At 40.0% G+C, this 16,836-nt stretch overlaps 1 protein-coding gene across 1 annotated transcript in view; it reads right to left on the bottom strand.

Moving 5' to 3' along the window:
• Positions 1-16,836, bottom strand: part of MYH9 (myosin heavy chain 9) — a 72,258-nt gene that overhangs the window by 18,959 nt on the left and 36,463 nt on the right. Inside the window, exons 6-19 of the mRNA XM_051784565.1 lie at positions 16,022-16,114; positions 15,277-15,340; positions 14,645-14,743; positions 13,634-13,777; positions 10,229-10,324; positions 9,037-9,155; positions 7,804-7,956; positions 6,446-6,619; positions 5,478-5,651; positions 4,743-4,857; positions 2,161-2,354; positions 1,705-1,826; positions 1,261-1,330; positions 151-311 (exon numbers count right to left, since the gene is read on the bottom strand). Coding sequence (XP_051640525.1) covers positions 151-311; positions 1,261-1,330; positions 1,705-1,826; positions 2,161-2,354; positions 4,743-4,857; positions 5,478-5,651; positions 6,446-6,619; positions 7,804-7,956; positions 9,037-9,155; positions 10,229-10,324; positions 13,634-13,777; positions 14,645-14,743; positions 15,277-15,340; positions 16,022-16,114 — 1,778 coding nt within the window. The remainder of the gene's footprint in view (positions 1-150; positions 312-1,260; positions 1,331-1,704; positions 1,827-2,160; positions 2,355-4,742; positions 4,858-5,477; positions 5,652-6,445; positions 6,620-7,803; positions 7,957-9,036; positions 9,156-10,228; positions 10,325-13,633; positions 13,778-14,644; positions 14,744-15,276; positions 15,341-16,021; positions 16,115-16,836) is intronic.

The raw sequence follows: 16,836 nt of genomic DNA, 5'->3' as shown, positions 1-16,836 counted from the left end.
AAAAAGCCCTAAAAGACCACAAAGTGTTAATTATACACAAAAAATAAATCATGACCTTTCTGGCAAAAAATAATTTCTAGCTACCTTTTACTGAAGATAAACTTGCACATGAATAGGAGAAATATGTACTTGAAAAATTATGGTACTTACTTTCTGGCCAGGTAGCCTCTGCAGCATGCCTGGAAGCCAATAATGACATCTGTGATCTTCAGGTCTCTCTCTTCTTCAAGATGAGCAAGGACTCCAGCTCTGAAAAACACTTTACTCTGCCCAATTCTGTAAAGGTTGGAATCCAGCTCCAATGCTTTGATCTAAAATGAGAGAGGGAAGAACTCAATGTCCTGCAAAGGCTGCTTCATGTGAAACATCACAAAACATATTTGTGTCCCACGACTGTATGACATCCCTTCCCTACAATGAGCTGCTCAGGCCAACCAAAGTTGCTAACTCCCAATAAAGTCCTGCTCTGTCCTAATTAAGAGGAGTTTGAGCTCAACCAAGCACAGCATGAAATGGAGGTAAGCACAGACAGAAAATATGACAGAAAACACTGTTCTATACAACATCACATCAAGCACCCAGAATACAAGGAAGCTGTGACGAACATGTCTAGTCCCTAGAGTCCTCTTCCTTTCCTAGAGGAAACACATCTGTTGATCCTTCCTAATCACTTTTCCCAGCCCTAACCTATGTCAAAAAAAGACACCCCAACCCAACCTTCCTTCAAAGGATTTGCTGTCAAGGCTTATAATGGTTAAGAATAATAAGCTATACTCCCTTCAGACAGAAAAAAAGGGAATCCCTTACAGTCAAATTCAATTCAGTCTCCCCTAATCATCAAGCTAGAGCCAAAGCTTTTCCTTTGAAGCAGGTAATTCTGCGGAAATTAATTGGAGCCTTCACTGAAAGCATTTGTCAACAGCAGGCCATTACAAAAATTTTATTGAAACTTATACTTTAAGAATGTGCTAAAGATAACATTAATGCTTCTAAGCATTTGGATTCTATGAACACTGCTGGCATCTTAAAGTGTATGCACCTGTGGAAACAGAAAGATCCTCTTTGCCTAAGATTACTGAACCTCATGCTAGCCAAAAGCCTCCATCCATGAAGCCAAGAGAAGGCTTTTTGCACCCCTCTCTCAGACAAAACATTTGACTTTGGAATTTTGGTCTGATATATTTAGCATTCACAACTCCAACTTTTAAACCACACTCCTAAAGCTTATTCTATTCAAGTAGAGTTTCTGGGATGTCTTACCATCAGCACGCAAGCCTGCTTTCCGTCCATAAATCCTTTGGGAATTGCATTTGGAGTTAAGATTTCATATCTGAAAACGAGAAAGCATCAGACCAAATATACACAAGTATATTTTAAAACAACAACAAACAAAATAAATCAGTATGCATTCCTATGTCATTATGAGTTTGGCAGTTCAGAGAAAAAAATTCTATGAATTCTCTCTATTCAACAGAGTATGAAGCAGCAGTCTCGGATGGAGTCCTCTACACCTCACCTTAACCACATGCTTACTAGAGAAGTCAAAGATGCTTTTGGAAGGTTTAGTGCCAGGGAATACCAAGATACAGATGTGCTGCCTTTGAAAAATTGGTGATCTAGTTGCAATAAAATACTTCAATTTTTGTACTTATGTCTAAACTTTGCCAGGGCAAAGACTGCTTTGGATTCTTTTCTAGGGCTCACCTTTGTCTGAATTCCTGGAATACAACTCTGTTGGGGAAACCTTGACGACAAATACGGATTCCCTCCAGCACTCCATTACAGCGAAGCTGGTCGAGGACCAAGTGGGGATCTAGTTTTCCAGCCTAGTGAGGAAAATGTATATTTTATAAATACCACAAAGCTTTTACAAAAGGGGCTTACCCCCTTGCCTCTCTCTCTTTTTTTGTAAAGCAGTCAGTTCTCTCTTTTCCAGTTAGAAACAACTGAAAGCTTTTATGCTACCTTATGAAGAACTGCAAAGATCAGTCTCCAAAATTTTAGTAAGTATACAGTTATTTAGAACAACCTTAAAAAGATACCCTGAGAAAACAGGACCTCTTCAAGATCTTTTGCCAAACCTGACAAAAGATAACAACCCAGCCACATGCCCCAGGAAGCCCAGGTAAGACTGCCTGGGCTGTGCTGTTTTGACTGTACCTTTTTCTCATGGTTGGGGATAATGCAACGGACGAAGTTGGGGTTGGTGTTCCTCAAGGTAGCCATCAGTTTAGCCAGCTGTTCTTTATAGAGCTGTCCCACTGTTCGGAACATACCCTTCCTGGTTTTAAAGGCCCCTGGCAATGCTGTATCTGACATACCAGCTACCTGATCCAGCCCAACAATACGGTCAACTAGAGAGAGCACAAGAAAGAGTGTTAAAATTCAGCCACAAACAAAGGAAGCACTGGAACATACAAAGAACATCTGGGTAGAACAGGATCAATGAGAGGAGCTGCAGGATCCTTTTTGCTTCATCTCTACACAGATGTCGACTCCTGTACAGAAGTTGTGCAGGGATAGGAGCAGGAAGGAAAAGAAAGCATCAGCTCACTACAGGAAGTTTGAGTGATGGAGTTAAACTTACTCCCAAACATATTCCACTGATGCCCTGGATGGCAGCTCTGGAAGAGCAATCCAGAAATGAGTTTTGGATGCTTCTACTTGCTTAGCTTACAATGTAAGACAACAAACCAAAAGTTCTAGCTGCTAGCCCAGCAGAGTCAACTATTAGTTAACTCTGATCCAGAAATGGCCACAGACAGAGAAAAAGCCCAGCTTCACTCTCGCATTACAGGCAGGACTGGTGATCAGAAAAGCCGCATCCACTTGTAAACTGAACAAACATGGTCAAAGGCATGACAGAAACCAAACCTGAAGATACCACTGTTTGAGTTGGTTTTGGAGTACAAGTATTCTATGAAAGACATGAACAATACCACTAGGAGAGAGTCAGAACTCTCTGCCCCAACAGTTTCTCCACTATGTCACAGTGACATGCAAGCACTAATAAAGTCATCACCTTGATGGATGGACTCCACAGATCCTTTTCTTTTTTTTTTTGCCTTAACAGAAGCCAGCTAAATCTGATAGTAGCAGGGGCAAAAAGAAACGAAAGCATTACTTTTTCCCATTGCTTTTCTACATGGAGAAAAAAATTCACCCATCCAACAAAAGCTAACTGTATCACTATAAATTTCCATACCCCCAGTACATTTTTATTAAGTGCTTCAAGCTACTTTTCACTATCTTGGTTGGTTGATGCCTACACTCAGGCTCCCAATCTTCACTTCAGAAAACACACCAGCTTGTGTTCAACTGTCTTCTGATTAAAAAAAACCCCCACAACTGCTAAGAGACATTCCTACAAAAGAAAAAACAAGAAAGAATATTCTGATTTACAGTTAATATTAATTTAGAACTGCTCACTTTTAGAGCAGTTGTTAGAATAGGGTCAAGGTTGCCTTATCAGAAAGAAAAGAAGGTTATGTTACTAGATGACATCACAGGGAAATCCACAGAAGTGTGTCCCAGATTGTGGCTTTAACAATCCTCTCAAAAATCTTGAGCCCTGCCATCTACATCAAGATAGCAAAAAGGACAGTCATTGCAACAGGAGATCCAGCAAAGAACAATAAATGAAAACTGATAAGCTGTAGTCAGTTGACATTTCAAGTCCAAAAGGAGCATCACACAGCAAAGGCCTTGAGAGGCACAACTTGGTGACAGTCATTTTTGATCCAGTAAAAGTTCCCTTCCCAAACTAACTTTCTCTTAAATGATCAGCTGCTGAAGTTAAATTCCAATTCTAAAACTAATGTTAAACTGGATTTCAGTTTATATGCAGTCTTGAAAATCTTCCTTTCAAATCTTGCAAGAAATACAGCCTTGCTAACTCTACATTCAAACAGTTGTCAGGAACTTGCCTTTAGCTATTCCTATCCAAGTCTTGCAAGAGCAACTTTTAGCACCTCAATATATTCCTATTTTTCTTGTATTCACTTGTAAGGTCAGTTTTACTTTTGTTTTAAAATCCATGAGGAGCTACTAGCACAAAGCAGAGGAAATGAACAAGAAAGACAGGCAGGTATGACAAAGGGACAAAGAGAAGTTAACGGAAGCATTTCTTGCATGGCTCTAGGATGCATCACACACATGACACGACAGCTGGGTTTCTCAGTCACCTGGTTCTAGATGAAGAATAGGAAAGTGTTGATAGAAATAGGCTCTCTGAACCTTCTGCATCTCTGCAACAGACAGAGACGTCAAAGAAAACCTACCACAGAAAGTGACAGTAACAGTAAGACTCAAAAGCAGATAAACCCAGAGAAGATAAGAGTAAAATACTGAACAACACTGCAGAAAGAGCACACTAGTTGCAGGATTGAAAACACAGGTTTGACCTCAGATCTTGAGTTTGAGTGCTGCAGCTATGCAAGCTGCTGGGACGTAATGGCACATTCATATTTTATCCCGGCATTCTTGATTTTGAGAAATAATTGCGATATATATTCAGGAAGTTTAATGTATGTTGATGGAAGTGAGCCTTTCTCTTGAGTTACAGCAAAGTTTTAATGAAATACCATAATCTAAGCAAAGGATGTTCCAGACAATGCTCATGTTGGCGGTTTAGTCTTCAGAGGAAAAAAAAGCAACACAGCTCATCATAGACTTTTGATGATCAAACAAACTCTTCTACATAAAACAAGAGAAAACAAATTAAATTAAGGTTAATTACATACCATCTTTCCACAGCTCAGACACAAACTTATCCGACGACTGGTGGAGAAGAGTAGCGATATTATCATTCAGTGGATCCATGTTCTTCATCAGCCATTCATCCGCCTTATAATCCACCTGGAGAAGACAAACACATCAAGAAAACTGGAGGGCAATTTTCTGCACCCTAAGATGCATCAACATCTGGTGCAGTCAGTAAAAGTAGCTGAGGTTTGCACAATCAACAACAGATTACCTCACCATTCTTGGATTTGCCATCTAAGTAAGCATACCTACGGATTTCAAACCCTTACAAACAGCTGCATGTTCTGTTCTGTCAGTAAAGGGAATGGATTTGCAATGCTAGTTTGCACCACCCAGAGTGTGACACAAAACAACTGCATTATCATTTTTGCTGAAGAAGCCTTGATGCAGGTTTCTGAAAAGCACCTCCAATCTCACCAAATCACAGAGAACAAATTTAAATTGCTGTCAGTTTGACATGTCTTGAACTATAGATATATATTTCAAGTTTGAGATTACAGATAGATAGATAGATAGATAGATAGATAGATATAAACTTGCAGGTAAATCCCCTTAGGCACTGTAAGGTCCATAGCAATGGAACAATTTCATGGAATCTTCCAATGGTTTCTCATAGGCAACCATTTTGGTGAGTAGCCATTTCTAAGAAGCAGTGGTTATACATTACAAAATACAGTAGACATTCCAGTGGTCACATTGTAGCTATTCTTTACCTTGCCAGCATAATGTATGATACAGAAGTCAGCTTTGTCTTTCAGTTGTTTTGGCTTCTGAAATTTGGGGTGGGTGCCTTGTTCTTGCACAACTTTTTCCACAAAGCTTTTGTCTGTCGCTTTTGGGAACCAGCACTCTTCATCCAGCAGGGCCAGTATACCAGGAGGCCCAGCCTTAAAGAAGGGAAACATCACAACATCATTAATACATGACTACACCAATAACTAACACCTTTAGATGGCTAGAGGAGAAAAAAAAAGGATTCCTAAGCCTGATCCACATCAAATTCACCTGTTGTGTGGTATCAGTTTAACTACTTCCTTAATAATAGAAATTGTTAATAATTCTTCAATATCCTCATCTGAATTCTGACCACTTTTATGAGAAAGTCTCTTCTGTGACATTTGTCTAGGTTGTTTTTTGGGGGAAAAAAAAAATCTTTTTTTAATAAAAGAAACATTATCACACTGTTCTCTAAATATATCCAGGTGTCTAAATGCAGAATGCCATAGGAGAAAATTTTACAAACTAGTTCTTACTATTCTAACATCTATTAGGAAATTTATAAATTTTCAAGTTTCATTAGAGCAGAATGAAAGCAACAGTGATTCACAGCTTCTCATCACACCTGTAGTTAAGTAACTTTACACTATTTATGGTAAGCTACACATACATCTAGTACTATGCAGATATACACAAATGAAGACAATTTAGTGAGAGGAAAAAGTGGCTGACTATATCTATTTTCATGCAGTATTTCCTACAGAACTGATACTAACAGCTCTATTGGTAACAGACTTTCAGACAAAGAAGAAACTGTTCATTTCTGCTTCTAATCATCACAGTATCAGTAGAAAATCACAAAAGCTAGAAGGTCAGTTTCCAGTCTACAGGTAGAGGTGATGTCCTCAGTGACAAAATCAGTGCAGCCATTTCTTGCTGCTCCATGGTAGAACAACAAGCTTACCGGTTTCTCTATGAGGTCAATGCAGGGCTGCAGATCCAGGCCAAAGTCAATGAAATTCCACTCAATGCCCTCCCTCTGGTACTCCTCTTGCTCCAGAATGAACATGGTGTGGTTAAAGAGCTGCTGCAACTTTTCATTTGTGTAGTTAATACACAACTGCTCAAAGGAGTTCAGCTAATGAAGAAAAAGGCAGAAAGATGTTTGAACAATTGCTTTTGTAGACACACCTACTATTCTCTTAGCACAAAAGATTGTATCTGTAGTTGAGGAATTTAAGCCAGTGTTGTGTGTGGGGCAGACAGTCCATTGTCAATAACCTCTTTGGTTATGAACTGCCTGTACTGTCACGTGCCACTGCATCACTGCTGCAATCCCTAGGGAAGTTCATACACTTTGTTCCTCAGACTTTGCAAAAGAATGTTTAGTTGTAAACAGCAGAAGAATTACTGCAGCTGCTTAACCCAGGAACAGAAAAGACTCTGGTTTTCTCACAAATGCAGAGCTGACAAATCCTCTTCATACGAAGAGGAAGCAACAGAAGTCTGAAGACAAATTCCAAAAAGCGTAGGGACTGGAAAGTCCCTTTTTAATCCTCATATATAAAATCAGAGCAAGGAAAGTGAGAGAAATTTCTTCAAAATTTCTAAAATTCTTCAAACAGTAAGGACAAGATAAATAACCTACAGTGCATTTTTATGTTAGACCACACAAAAGATAACATAGTTTCTAAAGAGAATGTCCAGTTCTACTTTCTCCATATTTCAGTAATTCCTAACCATGTTATTTCTGCTCTTCTCCAATTTATGAGATCCACCAACCATGAAACCAAAGGTACACCAATCAGAGAGGGGGAAGGAAACAAAATAAACAAACAAACAACAACAACAAAAAAAGTAGAAAAAAAAAAATCAACTTTTCTGTGCCCTAGTTTTCCATTTCATGAATAAATGGTGCAATTGCACGTGAACTAGATCCAGCATAACACAGGTTGACAGGAGCTGCCTGGCTGGGATAACAGCAGAATACTTCTTTTCTGATGGTAGTCTGTGGTTGCTTCAGATTAAGTATAATGCAAAGTCACATTCTAAAATTGTTTCATAGAATCTGATAAAGGTTTGACCTAACAGTTCACTGTCACCTGTAGAAGGAGCTCCCACTTCCCCTCTCTCTCATCTCTTCCTCAACTTTCCTTCAGCTCTTCCTCTCCTGCACTTATCCTTCAAGAGATTTTATGCTTTTTTTGTGGAATACACATCCTTTCCCAAACTATGTTATTTTCCAGTTTTAAAATTATTTCCTTCAGTGGTCTTTGCTCCATATTAAACTGTACTGAGTGCAAGGACCTGACATCTCCTTACCTCAAAAATCTCAAAGCCAGCAATGTCAAGGATTCCAATGAAGGATGCACCCTGTCGCTTGGTCTTATCCAATGCTTTGTTGATCCGCATAACCAGCCACCGGAACATACGTTCGTAAGTGGCTTTAGCCAGCGCTTCAATGGCAAAATCAGCCTAAGGAGCAAAAAGATGAACATCAGGAGTTACATTATAAACCAAAGAAAGGCACAGAGTACACTGTTTCAGGACCTAACAGCCCAACTGTAGTCTGAGATTTTTCTCTCCACCACCAAATTCAGCAAACAAGGCTTATTTCAGAGGTTATTCCCAATGAAAAGCAGATGGCATACAGCCCCATATAGGAGAGTAAAGAATTTGTCTCTAAATTAGCATGTCAAAACAAAATTTCAGGATCCTGACTGTTGGAGAAACCAAGAGCTGGAATTAAAGAAAGAAAAGCTAATCACCTCCAAAAGACACCATGTAATAACATGGTGTTTCACAAGCCCAAAGAAAAGAATTTAAATTCTTTTGTAACTTTGGATTTGTGAAGCCAAATCCCTCCCTGACACCACCCTACCTGTGTTTGACATAAATACCATGTGTACTAAGAAATTAAACATCAAAATGCAAAGGCAGTATGGAAAGGCAATCTGTGACTGTTTCTAGCCTTCAATCTCTTCCCAATCCCTTCCATGTTATGGGGGCATGTTTCATTACTTAAAGAATAAGGATGTGTTCATAAGGAAGCTGGGCAGTGAGTAAGCACAGGGGCTTTGCTCCATTCAAGCAGCCACTAGCTCCTAGGTCAGGCTTCATTTAGAGAACAACCAGACTCAAGAGCATTACAAAATTTCCAATCAATTTCAAGGGTGAGAAGCAAATTTTTCCATCCTTGTAGCTGACCTACTCGAAGACAGTGCTTTTTGTATTACACCAACTCAAAAATGTCACCCTTGCACACCACACTGAAAGAACTTATTCCCTACAGACAGCCAGTCACCAAAATTAGGGGACTTGGGTTTTTTTTGTTGTTTTTTTTTTTTTAAGACAAGAAAAAGTGCTATAGGGGCAGGGTGATTTCTATCTTTACACAGATCAAATGAGCAAATACTAGAAAAAATATATATGCTACATTATTATGTGTAGTCATAAAGACGGTTAATAAACACTACAGAAACCTCTAATACATTCATTAGCTTTGTGGTGGTAAGATTAGACCAAAGTACTCGTTCATTTTTAGAGAACACATACCTGCTCTTTGGTCTGAGCTTTCTGCACATAATCTCGTCCAACTTTGATGCGAGGAGTCAGGATGCCTCTAGTGAAATCTGTCACATTGATACCCAAAAGGTGAGACACTTTCTGAGCCGCTGAAGATGAGAAGAGGAAACAAAGAGATTAATATTATTTTGTTTTTCTCACAGAAAACAAGAGAAAAAGAAAAACATTCAGGGAAAAAGAAATTTAGAAAAGCTAAGAAACAGCTTACAAAAAAATGTTAAATGAAGAACAGGTTGCTGAGACAAAGTATCTTCCTAATCAAAAAAATCCAAGAAAACTCTCTTGCCCATTCTACAGGTTACTGATTTTCTCGAGAATCCACAAGAGCAAATTTGAAGCAATAGATTCATAACACTAAATCATAACACAGAAGATTTAGAAAATTAGTCTGTAATCAATTTAAAAATACATCACATAATAGATTTCTTAATCAAGATAATTGTTCTGTCCTCATCCACTCATTAGTCTTTGAGGCAACTCTGTATTTCAGATTCAAGATCCAAAACCCAAACGGTTTACTCTCCTCTGCAAAATGGCAGTTAGAGCATATTTTCAGTAATATAGCCAAAAAAATAAACAGTGATAAATTAGCACTTTTTCTATTTCTGCATTACATCTACAATGAAGGTCTAAGAGTTAAATCTTCCAACAGATAGTCTTCTATCATATGAAACACGGTACTATTTACACATGCAACAACGGGCAGTGCAATTAAAATACGTACACATACTTTATATCCACCACAAAACTATTCACCACTTCACTCTTACAGTTACAAGACTACTACTGTCAGCAAAGAACATTCCTTAAAGTCTGATAATATAAGTTTGAAGGAGCAATTATTCCAGCTTGGTTAAAACACACAAGCACTCAACATACTCCAGTAGAGTAATCCTTTTCATCTGGTCATCACATGTACTTCCTGCCTAGCCCTGACACAAGAACAGTGCCACATTCCTGCCCGTGGGTGGCTGCAAACACACGCCTGCCAAACAGTGTGTATTTGTATGGAGCATGCCAGTTCCTTTGGCAAATAATTCACCTTATAGAAAAACAGGATTTCAGCATTCCATACATACTGTAATACATTCTCCTACTTGCAAGAACTTCCTGTAGGCTTTTTTCTGCACTTTTCTTTGGTGGGGAAGAGGAGATTGGTTACCTGTATTGTCTGGCATAGAGGCTTGGTCTGTATTACGCTCCTTCTTGAAGACTATGTTGCCAAGTTGAAGAACACCTGAGATAACCTTCAGCAGACCTTTTAAAATAATAATAATAACTCAGTGTCAGACATCACCGAAAGCCCTGATATGACCCAGTTACCTTTCCTGACATGGTTAAGAGGCCCTCCTCAACATCCCAAAGATCCTTCTGAAAAAAAACACTACAGGCAATTCCTTTACATGACTCCCATTCAGGACACAGAACTTGCCTTATCTTTTCTGTGCAAGATTACACAGCCTAAAAATTTACCCATTCTCAACATCACTATAGAACAGTGAGAGATGAAACTGAGGGCAATGAGGCACCTAAATCACATGCATTTTTTGATAAAACATTTGTTCTCAGTTAGAGGGTCAAAACTCACTCAATGAATACAATACTCAATTTTCCTCAATGATTACTGTTAAACATAGGAAAGAGATAGTTAAGAGCACAAACCAATTAAAGAAGAATTTTTTCTTTAACCCTGTTACACTTTCAGCTCCCTGACCAAGATCTGTAGTCCTTAGAGACATACAATATAACATATGGAAGGCAGCAGGATGTAGGAGAAAGTGCCCATACTGTAAGTATTATTAATTACATGCTGAAGCACCCCACCCTATTGCTAGTGATATATTCATACTCTTCAAATGGTGCACGTCATAAAAGCAATACCAGGTGCCAGGACAGGAAAGACATTTTTTGATGCCACAGTCTCAATTCAATTTTGACCGTGTCTCAATCAAAGCTCACAAGGCTTCTAGTTGCCTTGAGCAAAATAAACTGCCAGTCACTTGCAAACGGGATCTTATACCAAAGATTTTTTTATCCCCCAATTTCTACCTGTTTGTGCTGGTTTTGGGTGAGATAGAATTAATTTTCTTCACAGTAGCTGTTCAGGGGGTGTGTTCTGGATTTGTGCTGGAAACAGCATTCATGACACAGGGATGTTTTAGTTACTGCTGAGCAGTGTTACATAGAGTCAAGGCCTTTTCTGCTTTCCAGTGAGGAGGCTGGGGGTGCACAAGAAGTTGGGAGAGGACAGAGCAGGTTCACGTGACCCCAGCTGAAACAAGGGGTCCCTACAAAATGACATCACGCTCAACATTTAAAGCTGAGGAAAGAAGATGGAAGGGGGGGAACGCTGGGAGTGATGGTGTTTGTCTTCCCAAGTCACTGTTATGCATGATGGAGCCCTGCTTTCCTGGGGATGGCTAAACACCTGCCTGCCCATGGGAAGTGGTGAATGAATTCCTTGTTTGGTCTTGCTTCGCTTGCATGTGCAGCTTTTGCTTTACCTGTTAAACTGTCCTTACCATGACCCACAAGTTTTCTCCCTTCTACTCTTTTCATTCTCTCCCCCATCCCACTGGGGGAGAGTGAGTGAGTAGTTGCTGGTTGGAGTTAAACCACAACACTATTACTGAAAGATTTGTTTTAAAACAAATATCCTTTTGTAAGAGAGCAGACAAAGGTTCCATATGTGCTACATTAGGAGTAAACATATATGTTTGTGATTGCCCTGCTCTACTCTGCACTCATGGAGCCTCACCTCAAGTCCTGTGTGCAGTTTTGGGTGCTACAATAAAAGAAAGATATAAAGCTATTATGGAGTGTCCAAAGAAAGGCTATGAAGATAGTTAAGAGCCTTGAGGGGAAGCTGGAGGAGGAGTGGCCGAGGTCACTTGGCTTGTTTACCTTGGAGGAGACTGAGGGGAGACCTCATTGCAGCCTACAGTTCCTTTACAAGGGGAAGTGGAGGGGCAGGCACTACACTTCTCTTTGGTGACCAGTGAAGGACCCAAAGGAATGGCCTGAAGCTATGTCAGGGAAGGTTTATGCTGGATCTTAGGAAAAGAGCATTGGAACAGGCTCCCCAGGGAAGCAGTCACAGCACCAAGGCCATCAGAGTTGAAGTGTTTAGAAAATGCTTTCAGGCACATGGTGTGATTCTTGGGGTGGCCCTGTGCAGAGCCAGGATGCTGATCTTCAATGACTCTTCTGAGTTCCCTCTAACTCAGGATATTACATGATTCTATGTTCCTAGAGGCATGTTATGAAATTCAGTGGTTTGACGGCTGCATCTGGAGTCCTAGCACCTGAACAGACATCTTATTTTGATATGGTCTTATAAATAAAGATAGTGTTTAGATTTTACATCTACCACGCAGCTAGGCAGCTCTTCCAAGCCTTTAAGGAACATTAAGGCACTTGACCCTTTGAACAGCAAGTACAAAACACTAAAGCTATTTTTGCTGTAGTGGCTGGAACCAATAGCTCATCTATGTGACAGCAAAGACATGCCCTAGAGCATACATTAAAAAACTCAACTCAAAAAACTGAGCATAGGAGGACATCCTGACAATGAATTAGGCTGCCAATTTTTTTATTTGGTTTAAGCAAGTTTCTCTTCACGGCCATACAGCAGTTTCAGCCTCAGATGATCCAGAATATCAAGAAGGCTATTAAACTGTGGATAACAACAGCATGGATTTTTAGTAGGCTGGACTGTGAAGAGCAATATTTAAGGCAGAGGCACATATTCCCTACAGCCACAAGAGCTGCAACCTCCAGCAGAGGAGGTGGTGACCTCAAACCACCACAGATGCTTGCTTGCTTCAGCATAGAGAATAATAGTCCTAGTTTTAGAAGACCATATACATTTGGAAAGTGAGATTTTACAGAACACTGATTCTGAAACAGTGAGGCAGATCATGAAAGAGAGCACAGAGCGCTGGTGAATACATATCACTGCACTTTGTGCTGGCTGAATGCAATTCCATCTTCCCTGTCATGGAACTGTGCTCCCAGTATCAGACAATATTAATTTCTGATCAGCAGTTCAGTGTTAAGCTGAAAAGAAAGGCACTATGACCAGCCCATTCTCAAAGGACTAATCCAGCAGTGGTTGGATTAGATACTTCAAAGCCACTGCTTAGGGATAAGGGGGAGCACACAAGCCTTGCATTGCACAAGAGAATTGAGGGGATTCTTGTATCTTGGATGTGTCATTCATAAACTGGGTATACAGTCCTCAGACTGGGAACAAAAACAGCAAGAAGCATGTTTTCATTAGCTGCTTGACTCCTATAGTGAACTGTATAAACTGAAACTGTGCTGGTAGATCCAGAGGTGGGTCACTCCAAAGCCACTAAATTTTATTACTTGCACACTGTTCACTTGGAGCACAGGGGGCAGGAATGAACACAAGCAAAACTAAACAAAAAAAAAATCTAAACAAAAAGCAAACAAACAAACTAAAAAAAAAAACAAACCCAAATCAAAATAAAAAAAGAACCTCAGAACAAAAAAGCTCCAGAGACATGATCTGTTCCCTCTTTTGTTCCTTGCATATTCATACCTATCTGCTCTTCATCTGGGATGCCCATGATCTTCATTGCCTCCATGGTCTCCAGAAACATGTCTTTGTCTTGCTGGCCTGGGATCGTAACATGCCCATTGGAAAGGAAGCGGTATTTGTTGTAAGGCTCCAGCAGCAGATCATCTTAGGAAAGAGTTGAGAAAGAAGTTACTATGTTTTTGTTTGTTTTAACAGACAACAAGCTACCACAAAGAAAAATTTCTGACTCTCATATACTACCAGGCACTGGATGAATATGGGATTAAGCCCAGTTTTACTGTGGGTTGAACATTTAATGTATTTTAGATAAAATCAGAGTTTTTCTGTCTCATTTTTTTCTATTCCTTCCTCTGGACTACTCCACCAAAGCAGTGTCAATCATCATTATGCCCTAAGTCTATAAGAAGCAGGGATTAATTTGAAAGTAAATTTGCCTTTAATTTCAGATACCTCATTTGTTTCAAGTTAGATAAAAGTTAATATATAGCTCTTGAAACAGTAGCTACTATGAGAAAGTCCTCTCCTTGTGTCCTTCCCTCCAGATCAATTTGCAGCTCTTGCATAACACAGACCCTGGTTACTAGGCTGACGTATTAAAGCTAGGTGTACTAGGATCTCAGACTGGTAGAGCTGCTTAGCTGCTTGCAGATTTGCTCCACTCAGTTAAACACTGAGTACATCCCTGTAGGACCATTCCTGCACTAGAATAGTTTACATCATGCAAGACTAGACTAAACATGGGACAGTGATTTAGATAAGGAAGGGCGTAGAGTCATTGCTGGCACAGAGACAAGTGCAGGAAGGAACCAGAGAAGCAAGTTTTCAGGAACTGAGAAGTGCGGGGGGAGGGCAGATAGATGTATGAGTGCATGAAAGAAGTGGAGGAGAGCTGACCATATCTAAAAGGCCAAGACAAGGAATTGTGAAGGAACAGGTCCTAGTCTACAAGTGTTTTGAACCCTCTGTTGTTGTAATTATGGGATTCATTCATCACAACACAACCATACTTACTCTTCAAATGCTCCCCTGCCCCAGAGAGCAGGTAGTAAAAGATGTGGAAGGTTCTCTCCTCTTTGGCCTGGCGAATTGCACGTGACTTCTCCAGTAGATCTTCAGAGAGTCAAGGCATATGACAGGACATACAAATCACTTCCTATTCTATGGTAGGAGAAAAAACTCATATTGCCTGACATTCTCCTCATGCCAGTTGACAGGGGTATTGACTTAGCAATCATTATCAGTCAACAACCCCCTGTGCTTCTGGTCTTAGTTTTACTAGCCTCTGAATGATGACTGTGGTAAGAGAGACTTAACTGATAAAAACCAGAAAAACAGTGGCCATCCATCCCCACTTGCCTTAGACAGAAACAAGAATGACTTATTCCAAACCTATTCATATTACTGCAGTTTATGCTTGCATTTCAGTCCCCTAAGATTAGAATTCATTCATTCAGAAAATACCCCACCATGATCACAAAGGTCACAAACGACTATATGAGGAAACAGGAGATTACAACAGTGATCTTGTTAGCATGAATTTAGAGTGCTTCCTATTGCTTTCTCAAACAGGTAAAGTCGAGAGTGCTAGGTGCCATTATCACGTGCCTTTAACTTCTTCTTTCAAGTGGTTACAGAAAGGATACAGGTCTCAATATTGGCTCCAACAATGTAGCCATTGACATCAAAGTTGATTCTGATGAATTTGCCCTAAGAGGAAAATAATAGCATTAAAATTAGTATTCATTCTATCTGGTAACACCAATAAACAAAAAAAGTAAACCTCCTGTTTTTAATCCAGGAAAGGAAACTCAGAACAGGTCAGACAGGTTTTGGGCAAAACCTAAGGTCAGCCAATAGGCAATGCCTGCTGATCACAACAGCGATTTAACAAGACACCAAACACCTCCAGACATCTCTGACGTTCCGGCAGTCTACAGTTCAAACTCACTATGTTTCCACCTAGATTTCCTACAACCAGGGTCCCTTCAGTTTCACATGTTATCTAGACAGTTCCACCTCCTTCAGTGTTAGCTTCAACCATTTTCAGTTAGCTCCAGCTCCCCCACCTGCCCTCTCAGATGTTGCCCACTGCTGTCCAGAGCAAGCAAAATAAGGAACAGTATTTGCTCTCCAGGATAAAACTGACTAATTACTTACAATAAAAATCAGCATAAGTGATCCTGGCATAGGCTCTCGTTTCTTCATTCTAGAGACCTAACTGATCTATTCTGGATAATTGACTGAATGAAACTGACTTCCCAGATTAATTTGAAGGAATCACTCACAGTCAGTTATCCTGTCCCTGACAGCAATTCATCAAAAAGCAGAACAAGTCTTCCCTCTGGAAAGTACAGAATACGGGCACTCATGACAGACAGTAATACTCACGAATCTTGAGGAGTTGTCGTTCTTGACTGTCTTGGCATTTCCAAAGGCCTCCAGGATGGGATTAGCCTGGAGCAACTGTCTCTCCAGTTCTCCCTGGAGAAAAATCCAAAATTAATAAAGTAGGTAGCAGTTCATTGCATTAACCTTGGGTCAAACCAGCGCTGCAGTTTCAATTCACACTAGTTGGCATCTGCTGTAGAGAAGCCATATTAAACCTTAGGAGATGATCACTTAAACCTTCAAAGGAGACTCATTAGTTATCTGGGTGAAGCAGAAACAGTCACAAATATGGCCTTATTCCCTTCCTCAACACAAGCACATCGCAGTGCTGTCCTTCTGTTAACAAGAAGCCCTTCAAAGCCATTTGCTGTAACATCCCGCAGACTTCCCAGGATTAAAGTGAAACACCATACCATCCAAGACCAGGCCCTCATCCCAGAAGTGTACTGCCATATAGGCTGGAAGAGTGAGGAAAATCCTGTCTTGCTACTTAAAGACAGCTCTGAATGCTGCTAGTAATAGTTAGCCTGAAAAGGTCTAATGTTTTATAAAAACCAAACAGAAGGCAAAAATGCTTGCACTTTTGTAAGAGTCTACATCTTCCAAAATACAAACAAGGAAAAACCTCCTTTGTAAAGAGGCACACACAAAAAAGAGAATTAGTGGTATCCCACAAACTGCATGATTGCTTGCATTCCGCTGCCATATTCACACACTCCTCCCCTCAAGGAACACAAAATGCTGGAATTGTAGAAAAAGAAATTCAGAACCTTTATCCCTGCCAAGTACTAGACCACTGCAGCATATTCACCTTT

This window comes from Manacus candei, unplaced genomic scaffold (assembly GCF_025592945.1).
Source record: "Manacus candei isolate 608988 ecotype Guabito, Panama unplaced genomic scaffold, ASM2559294v1 h1tg000018l, whole genome shotgun sequence".
NCBI classification, from domain to species: domain Eukaryota; kingdom Metazoa; phylum Chordata; class Aves; order Passeriformes; family Pipridae; genus Manacus; species Manacus candei.
The sequence above is the reverse complement of the archived record's forward strand: the minus strand, read 5'-3'. Positions and strand labels throughout refer to the sequence as shown.